This window comes from Fragaria vesca, linkage group LG3 (genome assembly GCF_000184155.1).
Source record: "Fragaria vesca subsp. vesca linkage group LG3, FraVesHawaii_1.0, whole genome shotgun sequence".
NCBI lineage: Eukaryota > Viridiplantae > Streptophyta > Magnoliopsida > Rosales > Rosaceae > Fragaria > Fragaria vesca.
In genome coordinates, this window is record NC_020493.1 from 6,361,491 (window position 1) to 6,372,647 (window position 11,157).

Consider the following 11,157-nt stretch of genomic DNA (forward strand, 5'->3'; position numbering starts at 1 on the left):
ATAAAATCATAAATTATTGAAATTGCCACTCAAAGTGGAATTTCTATATAAAACATTTTAGAGCAACGAATTCATTATAGACTCTTAGTTATTGGATGGGCGGCGACACCACCCTAGAGATCATGTCTTCGTTGGAGTACTGCCGGTGATCCAGTCGGTGAAATATAGAAATTCTCCAAATACTAAAGGAATTGGATTCTGGGGTGACCTAACTCAAGATCCCATATTTGCATGTAATTCAAATACCGACAGTAAATAAAAGCTACAAAGTACAAGATTTATATATCCATTATTTGAAATATATAATTGTTTGAACAAGAAATATTTTATTTTATTTTTTTAAATTTTATTAAATAACTCATACACCTTACTGTTTCTATATATGCCAGTGAGGTTTGAACTTATGACCTCAAAGTTATTAACTAAACACTTTAACCAACCATACCACAACTCACCGTCAAACACAATTATAAATAACCATAATAGATGTATAAACATGTGTTATACATTCATCTGGATGTTTCTTATCATCCTAGCAAGCAGCAATACTTGACTATACAAATTTAGGTTTGGCACCTAACAAGACAAATTAATGTTGAACATAAGCTACTTAAGCATGCTTAATTTTGTACAGCCATAAGATTTAGAGGCATTAATATTGGTCATATATATCACTCATATGTGATGAACAAAATTGAAACTCGCGAAAGCTTAATATGTATTGCTGCCCACAAATCGGGCGATTGTCCTTAAAGCTGCATGTTTAACTGCAATTAAGAAAACTACACCATAATCTTCATCAGAATTATGCCAAACATTTCAGGGTTGCCCGAAAACAGAAAATGCATGTCTCAATATTGTCAATTGATTTCGAGTTGAACACCTTAACTTAATTTTACGTATACGATTTAATCTTCAAAATTCTATTTTATAGTTTAATTGGTATTAGTGAGTTAATTATTTTGCAGATTATCGTATCTAATCTCATTTCTCAATCATGCTAATCATTAATCAACAGCAACAGGTGTAGTAGTGCTTTACGTACGAAACAATATTGTTTCTTCTGTAATCACTTGAATAAGTATGTGCGCAATGAGAATTTATCTTAAAACTCGAGCACATAAAAGAAAGAAAACAAAATGAGATTCGGTGGTCGTTGGTTGAAGTTGGTTGTTAGGTAGTTTACTTGAAAGGCAAGGATCCTTATTTGATCTTCCTTTTCTTTCTTTTTGGGTTGGTTATTTTATCCCCAGAGTTTCAAACAAAGTCATTCTACCCCCCAAAGAACGATGACCCCCATTTTCATGTCTTGGTCTTTGTTTTCTCTCAATTTTCTCTTTGTGGTACTTTTTCCGAAAGTTCCAGGAAAAAACTTGATTCGATCGACCAGTTTATGAATTATTGCATGAGATCGAATATCCTTTTCCTTCTACACTCTCCAATCTAGCTTGCTGTAAACAAATAATTTCCTTTTTTTCTGTTATATAATTTTCTACGGAAAGAATGCATAGATTTGTTTTGGTAACATTATCGACATGATGAAGATATGTGGAGCCGTAGTGATATTCAACTTGTCATATGATAGGTATATAACATTAACACCATTGATCATAACCCCATTAGGGTTACGTGGTAGGGTCTGTATATATGGAACTGGGTGGAGTAGTCGATAGGGAAGTAATTACTTGACCCAGAAGAAAAAAAAAAAAATTGAAGCAGGTTGTTGGTTTCGGTTAGATCTTATTCATGCACATATAAGAAAGAAAGAAATTAGGTTGTGATTATTGAGAAAGAGATACAAGTGAAACCGGGAAAATATTCCTTTCCTTAAGAATGCACAACTGCGCGCAGCGTCGGAACACAAAACTGAAAGAAACAACCTGCTTTTTTTTCCCATGGATAAAAAAAAGACCGAAAGAGATGTCACCGCCTTGCCATGTTTGAAGAATCTCTTCTTATCTTACTTGAATTATTGAACGTTGCATGCCTGTAAGGTTTAAAGCATGGGTAAACCCAATTAATTTGGAACTCTAAGCATAATGTGATAGTGTAAGATATTTGCATATGTAATAATATAGACATAATGTTATGAAAGACCGTATGTCTATATTAGTACATATGCAAACAAGAACCTTCTTGATCAAAGTTGCATGATTTGAGTGATTGCGCGCTAATCAATCATTTATTTGATTAATTTCGCTATTGAAGTGTTCAATGACTATACGTACTTTTCTCTCACTCGTGTATTCTTTTACTACACCAAAAATGGACTTACGTATAGAAATTAAGACATATTGAAGAATCGAAAAGTATTGGGAAATGACAGAGACAAATGTTCGACAAATTAATTTCAATACAGACTAGCTAGCAAGCTAGCAAAAAGATGTCATACAGTACAATCATCGATCTATGAGTTGATTAATAAGATAACGTGAATTTCTATTTTAATTTAATTAGGAAAATTGTAAGATGTAATGCGCATATAAACACATATACAATGACTTGTCATTTGTCAAATAATTAAACTAACAGCTCCTTGTTTAAACAGATAAGCAACTAGTGTTTAGCCGGAAACCATTTTGTTTGTTCTCAACTATAGTTTATAGTATCATTACATGCTGCTTGGTTGTGACAAAACAACGTAAATACAGGCCTAGCCTCTTCGATCGAAGAAGAAGGAACAAGCCAAATACCAAAGACAAACCAGAAAAGAAAAGCATATGATCGATGTGTGCCGATCAAAGAGGCATGCATGGTCCCTAAAGCCTAGTTTATCCAGTTGTGTGAACCAATTAGTGAAAGCCAAGTGATTACCATATGATAATGTTTATGCATCAACTATGTACCGTATGTGTAATATATAAGAATTAAGACGCAATGTACGTACGTTAAGGATAATATAGTTTTCACTACGAGTAAAAACTACATTATCCTTTTCGTTGATACTAAGATTACGAATTTGCTCCTAACTAATCTTGGCATTAGTTACATGTTGATGTTATTATATATTGATTATGATCCACAAAATAAAAGGCACGCGATATGGATGAGGTTAAGAAGAATTAGTTTGTAAGTAGAGAACGTCATGATAGTCCGGAGTTCTTAGAGCTAACTTGACTTCAAATCTTAAGTTTTATAAAAAACAGAAATAAAAATGATCATGACTCTCCCTCACGTCTATTACCTAGTAATCTTTAAAGTAAACTTTAAAGCTTTTAACTCAATTTTCAGTCGAATTCATAATCTTCTACTTACGAATGATAGACTATATCACTAGATCAACGATATTGTATACAATTTTTGGACTGTATATACTAAATATATGCTCATTAATCAATTCTCTTGTAAAGTTTAAATCCTTATTCAAACCAGACAAATCATACATCTCGAGCAGTATGAGTGAAGAGGAACAAAAACTCGAGAAAACTAAAAGTTACGGACATCTTGAGATATAAAGAAAATTGACTGATAATGAGAATTAGGCATGCAATTAGCAGATAGAAGTTCATCAATTTATAATTTTTACGTACAAGTTTCTTGGTGGCTTGGGGCATGTATGCCTTGCTGCTGACCGCCGAGCTCTTTTTTATGTATTATTTAATGTTTTATATTTATTTTGAAGAATGGACTGCTGAGTTGAAATTGTGACATAAACATAATTAAAAAGAAAAATAAAAAAGAGTAGGGCATAATTTTAACCAACTTTTCAAATTATATATTTTTAAGAGGAAAAAAGCGAAATGGGTTCTTTTCTTTCCCTATTTAATTTGACCAAAAAGAAAAATGGAAATTCCCAAGTCCGAAAGGTATTGTGCGATTTGTGCCTATAAAATGCCGGTCTTTGCCTAAACCCATTCCACACTGCATTAACTTCCATATCTCTCCCTCCTCTCTCTGTCTCTCTCTCTCTCTCTCTCTCTCTCTCCCTCTTTCTATGTTTTCTTGCTGTTTATGATATTTCTTGCTTTGGCTTTTGTATGATACCTCATGCTCTTTGCACCTTCTTGTTGGAATTCAAAGAGAGAGAAAACCAGATAACGTTCAAAGACACAGCTAGAATTTCAAGGAACTAGGAAACTCAGCAGCTTTGTTTCTGCCTTGAAACACTGGGACTGTGCTGGTGGGTGGTTGTTGTTGCTGTTTAGCAACATAAAGATCCCATTTTTCTTCTTATTCTTCATTTGGGGTTTCAATGTTGTGGTTAAAAATGCTTGCTTTGGTAGTGATATATGTTTTTCTGTGTGTTTAGGAGCTACCCAAAACAGGGCTAGAGCTGTTTGTGTGAAAGAAGAAGCAGGAGAAGAAAATGAAGTATGTTTTGGTGACTGGTGGAGTTGTGAGTGGCCTTGGAAAAGGAGTCACTGCTAGTAGTATTGGTCTTCTCCTAAAGGCTTGTGGACTAAGGGTCACCTCCATCAAAATTGGTCTCTTCCTCTTCTTCATATTCTTTGTTTGTTTTCAATTCATGCTGTGGTCTTAATCCCTCTGTTGCTGTTATAACTTTTTGAGGCACCCTAATAAGCCATTTTTTGTTGGAAAGATCACCATACTTTTCTTAACGGAAAAAAGATATTTCAGATTTAACTTTTTCTGTTTACACACTTTCTGAATAGTGCATGAATTAAAAGCTTCTAAATTTCAGTTAGTGTAATCTCAGTCAGGAAAAGGAAGAAATGCCTGCAATATCCTGATCACCATTTGGTGCTTTTGTAATCCAGATCCTTACTTGAACACTGATGCTGGAACTATGTCACCTGTGGAGCATGGTGAAGTTTATGTTTTAGATGATGGTGGTGAGGTACTTAAATTTACTCTCCTGCCCTCTTTGGCCTCTGCAACTTCCAGTTGCTCTTTTTTGTTTTACATAACTCAAAAGTCCTCTGAAGACAAAAGTTGATGAATCTAGTTCTGTTTACAGTTACAAGATCATATAGCAAATGCAAACTGACATTATTTGCAATAGTGGTTATCTATGTCAAATTTGGACTCAAGTGTGAAGCTTCTGCACAAATCTAGAAACTCAGTGATTCACAGATTTTGTGGTTTACTATTTTTGTTTCTTATGTTCACAGGTGGACCTGGACCTTGGAAACTATGAGCGATTCCTAGACATCAAGCTGACCCGTGATAATAATATAACTACCGGAAAGATTTACCAGGCAAGTCGGTTAAGTTTCACATGTATACATATATAATATTTGTATCTATGATTCCAAAAAAATATGTTTCAGCTTTGATGCCAAAATTGACAAAGGTTTGAATTTTATTTTTTTGGGTCACAGGCTGTTATAAACAAAGAGAGAAAGGGGGATTATCTGGGAAAAACTGTCCAGGTTTTTTGTCTGCATCTGAGCTCTTTTAGATATATTAATCTTGCCCCTATTTTTCTTATATTGATTACTTTTCTCACTGGGTTTTTTAATTTGTAGGTTGTACCTCACATCACAGATGCTATCCAAGACTGGATTGAACGTGTAGCACATATACCAGTTGATGGAAAGTCAGGCCCTGCTGATGTTTGTGTTATAGAGTTGGGTGGAACTATAGGTACATAAATATTGCAGTGATTGAGCTGTTTCAATGGCTTAGTTCAGATTACTAACAGCTTTCTGGGATTTGATTAGGTGATATTGAATCCATGCCGTTTATTGAGGCATTAGGACAATTCTCGTACCGTGTAGGTAAGCATATTGTGTACCATCTTCAAATTGTTACTGTTTATTGATTCTGATCTCCAGTACTCACTTGAATCTTTGTTTATGATTTTGATTTCAGGAGCTGATAATTTTTGCTTAGTTCATGTCAGCCTTGTGCCTGTTTTGAATGTTGTTGGTGAACAGGTAAATTGAACTAATACATAATAATTTGCTCTGAGATATTAAGAAAGGTTTAATGAATGTATTGAATTAGTTGGTGTATTTGATCAATGCATTGAATTATTCTCAGAAAACAAAACCAACACAGCACAGTGTTCGTGGACTAAGATGTCTGGGTTTGACACCACATGTGATAGCTTGTCGCAGCACAACGGTCTGTCTGCCTGTCTCTCTCTCTCTCTCTCTCGCTCACACACACACACACACACACACACGGACCCAAATGTTATTCTTTTATCATGGTGGCCTGAGGTGTAATTTTTTTTTCACAGCCACTAGAAGAAAATGTAAAGACCAAACTCAGTCAATTTTGCCATGTTCAGGTATAAGTTAGCTGTTGGATGTATTTTACTTCAAACAAATCACTTATCTATCTGTTTTGAAATATGCTACTTTAGTGAAGCTAACATGGTTGTTTGTTTTCCAGAAAGAGAACATCATCACTCTGTATGATGTTCCCAACATTTGGCACATTCCATTACTCTTAAGAGTAAGTACTTCTCTAAAACTTCTGAAATATATTGAACTGATCCTAAATGATTTTCTTGTGTAACTGTGCCGTACTGATAATTACCTGTTTCTTCTAAAATAGGACCAGAAAGCTCATGAAGCAATCTTGAAAGTGTTTAACCTTCAGGGGTATGTCTAATGAGCTATTCTCATTTGCTATTAGGTTCATCACTTGATATTAGTATTCCAACATTCACTTACAAAGATATCCCATAATGCGCAGATTAACAAGGGAACCTGAATTAGAACAGTGGACTACTATGGCTGAAGTTTGTGATATGTTGCATGAGCCGGTCAGTTTCAGAATTAGAACAATTCACAATGTCAATACTATATTAGTGTTTTGTGGCCATCAATTTGATATGTTGATGTTGTTTAAGTATCAGGTGCGCATTGCCATAGTGGGGAAGTATACAAGTCTTTCTGATGCATACCTCTCTATACAAAAGGTGCACCTATCACCTACCTATGAAAATTGTAACGCAGGTGATTAGTACATTGTTCTGATGTACCATATTTGTAACTTTTTGCAGGCTCTTGTGCATGCTTCTGTTTCTCGTGGCAAGAAACTTTTTGTGGATTGGGTTCCATCTGGTGACCTTGAGCCCACAACTGCGAAAGAGGTTATTATTGATACTCAGTTCTTGTGTGGTTTTCCATTTTAGCTTGTATCATGACTTGACAAAAGAAAATGACATATTGCAGAATCCTGATGCTTCTAAAGCTGCATGGAAGTTGTTGAAGGTCGGTATTTAGTTCTAATAGGCTTGGAATCTACAGCTACAATTGTCATTCTTCTCCCCTTCTCAAGTTGTACTTGCTCTCTTTGTTAGCCTTCTGACTGTGGCCTAATTCTTCAGGGCGCAGATGGTATTCTTATTCCAGGAGGATTTGGTGACAGAGGAATGCAAGGGAAAATTCTTGCAGTAAAGTATGCCCGGGAAAAGAAAATTCCATTCCTCGGTATTTGTCTAGGAATGCAGGCCGCTGTGATTGAGTTTGCAAGATCTGTTCTTGGTCTGCAGGATGCCAACAGCACAGAATTTGATCCTGATACCAAGAATCCATGTGTTATATTCATGCCTGAGGTCTGCATTCAGCATTTTTAGCTTATATCAGTGTTTGGAACTCATGTCATTCCTTTCCCATTTATCTGATCTCTGTACCATATAAGCAGGGCTCAAAAACACATATGGGAGGCACCATGCGCCTTGGATCCAGGAGAACATATTTCCAGTCTACAGACTGCAAATCAGCTAAACTGTGAGTAGTAACTTAAAAAGAGATAAATAAACACATTTGTTTTGTATGTTTCGCATACATTAGTAATTCGAAACATTTCTTTTTTATTAACCTGAATTTTCATAAGAACCAAAACTTACTGCTGCGCATAGATTAATCCGTAACTTGATATGAAAATCAGAAGGTACCAACATGCTGAATCAGATGCCAATGTTGGCTAACCTGTCAATTTTTGCAATGTTTTAGATATGGAAACAAACGCTTTATTGATGAGAGACATCGGCACAGATATGAGGTATTTAGCATCCCAATTCAAAATATTGTCTTCTGAGACACTATTTTGGTAGAAGGATTAATTTTTGTTGCATTTAGGTGAATCCTGACATGGTAACACGCCTTGAAACTTCCGGCCTCTCTTTCACTGGCAAGGATGAAACTGGCCGGCGCATGGAGGTATAGTTTACACTTCTGATCCCTGCAACTTTTAGATTGATTTGATTTGCATGCACTGCTGATTCTGATCCCATGTTTGGAAATCTGACATAATAGATTGTTGAGCTACGTAATCATCCCTATTTCATCGGTGTCCAGTTCCATCCTGAATATAAATCAAGACCAGCAAAACCTTCTGCTTTATTCCAAGGTACGTCTCATTTTAAAAGATATGCATTCAATTTATGCTGATTAACAAATATCAGGTTTAACATTCACCCAACTTATATGGTGACCTTTTAAGCTCCTAAAAAAAAAAAACTCAACTTTATCTTAGCCAAAAGGGCTTCCTCGAAATTTAAACAGTAGAAACAGGTAATAAATAAGGAATGTATTGTGCTTCTTGTCAAGTGAATACTTATAGACCTGGCCAGGCTGACTCAATTGACAGTTAAACTCACAAAAGAAAAAAGAAAAAAGTTTCCAAGTAATATTTGAGCTCTCAAGATGGTTCTTCAGATACTGTAGTTCATTGCTGCAACTTGATCAGTCTAACTTAAATTGTTGTATGCTAGAAGTAATTAGCTTATGAATAATTTTCGGTTTGTAATGTTATATAGGGCTTATAGCAGCAGCATGTGGGCAGTTGGATGCTCTTTTACCAAGCTCTGAGAGGAAAAGGAGTGCATCATATGGAGCAGGCAACGATTTTGAAGGAGCATGTGGGCAGTTGGATGCTTTCCTCCAGGCCTCTCCAGAGGCGAAAAGGAATGTTCCGAATGGAGCAGGGCACGATGTATATACAGCCAAAACATGCCAAAATGGAGGTGCAACCAAACTTACTAATAGACCTCAAGACGGTGTGTACAGCATTTTTAACGGGATGCACTTGTGAGAAGGCATTATAGGTGTGGTTGCTTCTATGTTGTAGGAAATGTTTCTTTGTGGTGTGGCTTAGGGAATTTTACTTGCAAGAAGGCGCTTCTCTTAGGTTATATATCGTAGGAATGTTTGTACAGTCATTGGGGTGTGGTTAGATCATGTATTAGCCTTTCCAAAGACTCAAACGTAGAAATGAAGCTGAGTCCTGGTCTTTTTACACAGGACACAGCTCCTCAAAGTCTCGAGTTTGTTTTGGGACTTTTAGAACCCCTACCACTGCTTCCTATCCTCGTTTTCTTCTTGTTTTAAATGGATTAAGCACTTGTATTCCATGTACTCTTTGTTTCGATGCTTATCAAATCATTTTTCTTGTTTAATGAACCAAAAGGAGTATAAAGAACCAAAATGGTAGCGAGTCTACAATAGCGATGAAGAGAGGCTTAGGCTAGCACAAGAACACACTTTCAAAACCCCACGATAAAACTTGGTCAGACTGTGTGGATTGTAATTATTTTACTCACCAAAAAGATGCATTTATCTGTAATCGGAAAGAGGTAAACCTTGATTTGTTGATGTAAATCAAATAGAGTATAACTACTCCAATCCAATCACTGTTGGAGCCTAGATTTCTTAGGAAAATCAAGGGAAAGCCTTCAAGTATTTTATACTAGGAAGATACCCGCGCCTTGGCGCGGTGTATAAATTTATGAAATTGACAATTGTTCAGTTGTTCAGTTGATTGATGGAAAGGTTTTTGATAGTGTACTCCATAGAACTTGAATACATTGTATATTACACATACATGTGATTCTAAAAGTGGAGTTATCACAAAAGGAACAACACTATACATCAAAATATTTAGTGTTGTCTAGAGCAGTATGATCAAAAATATAGCTCTAATTTTGACTGTACAAAATGCTCCACCTATTTGTTAACTGCTTTTCACCAAAAACGCAGTCCAAGCCTACTAAGAGTTGGATATATACATTGTAGTGATTGATATTTAGTCGTTTTTTAGCTCCTTGCTTGATGAGGACGATGTAACTTCATTGTTTTGCCTGTCAATTGAAGTCATATTAAATCAAAGGCATACAACTGACAAAAGAGAAACTACTTGAAATCTTATCAACAGATCATGTTGCAACATATAATAAAATACAATGGTGAACCATAAGCAATGGTATGATCATTAATAAGCTCCATTTATTAAATTTAAATGAATTGAGTGTGTAATTTAAACTTGTCAAAACAATTCTTATTTAAAAGAAGAATATGTGAAATGGAAACCCAGAATTTATTAAATTCAAAAATCATAATGTTATAACTTATAAGAAATAAGATCACTGCATATTTTCATTTTTTGTAGTGTTTTAACTAAAGGGAAATCTAGGTTCATGTAATGTCCCATTAATCAGTCCCAATAGTAATCTCATATTACAGAATGAAATGAAATGTAACAATTTTATAATGAATAATGTTTTTACCTTTTTGATTTCTTCTGTGGTTCTGATGTGAATAATGCCCTTGCAGTTCCATCCATTTCTCTTTTTCCTTCAGACATTGTCTTTGGTGTTTCTGTGGCTGGATGTTGTTCTGTAGCTAGCTTTGAAATTATTTCATCTGAGACAATGCCTTTTACTAATAGCTGACCATAATTGTTGAATCCCAACTCAAACACGTGGGTCTGACCAATTGTGTTTTGAATCTCTTGAGGTAGTGCTTCATGGGGTCTTTTGTTCAGTAAATTCTCACAGATGGAACCAAAGAGTCGCTCCGCTTGGGTAAAATAGTCAACACATAAAACCACAAATTATTAACCTGTGCTTATAAACAGTCGAACATGTGTCTATAAACAGTCGACCCAACAATTTATAAACAGTCGACCATGCTATAGTATTAGGTAAATGGGAATACTTTGATAAAATACGCTTCAAAACTGAGTTTACAGGTTTGATCTAAACCCTTTTTAAATACCTCCAAACATTCTCTAGATTCTTCTAGAGACTCCTAGCATTAAAGACTCCTAATTCCTAGATTGCATTAAATTCCTGATGGCTAGAAAACAATGAACCTCTTAAACTTCTAAACAGCCTTTAATAGACTAAACAATAACACACAAGGACTGAGAATTACTGCATCATTCCCTCCTTCCTCAAATAAACTTGTTCTCCAGTTTACAACTAAACAAAGCTTCCTTAACACCTCTCTCTCTCTC

At 35.4% G+C, this 11,157-nt stretch overlaps 2 protein-coding genes across 2 annotated transcripts; both read left to right on the forward strand.

The window, feature by feature from the left end:
* Positions 1 to 3,878: 3,878 nt before the first annotated feature.
* On the forward strand, positions 3,879 to 8,539 carry LOC101298776 (CTP synthase 1-like). Its single transcript, XM_004293743.1, has 19 exons — positions 3,879 to 4,120; positions 4,250 to 4,424; positions 4,719 to 4,798; positions 5,073 to 5,159; positions 5,283 to 5,333; positions 5,430 to 5,547; positions 5,625 to 5,681; positions 5,776 to 5,840; positions 5,947 to 6,030; positions 6,149 to 6,199; positions 6,304 to 6,366; positions 6,469 to 6,515; positions 6,610 to 6,679; positions 6,767 to 6,835; positions 6,920 to 7,009; positions 7,092 to 7,130; positions 7,247 to 7,474; positions 7,564 to 7,649; positions 7,875 to 8,539. Exons 2-19 carry the CDS (start codon positions 4,307 to 4,309, stop codon positions 7,957 to 7,959), a joined length of 1,488 nt encoding a protein of 495 aa, XP_004293791.1. The 5' UTR covers positions 3,879 to 4,120; positions 4,250 to 4,306; the 3' UTR covers positions 7,960 to 8,539.
* On the forward strand, positions 7,457 to 9,317 carry LOC101294734 (CTP synthase-like). Its single transcript, XM_004293816.1, has 3 exons — positions 7,457 to 8,081; positions 8,178 to 8,271; positions 8,681 to 9,317. The coding sequence occupies exons 1-3, from the start codon at positions 8,013 to 8,015 to the stop codon at positions 8,953 to 8,955; spliced, it is 438 nt and encodes a 145-aa protein (XP_004293864.1). The 5' UTR covers positions 7,457 to 8,012; the 3' UTR covers positions 8,956 to 9,317.
* Positions 9,318 to 11,157: the final 1,840 nt, after the last annotated feature.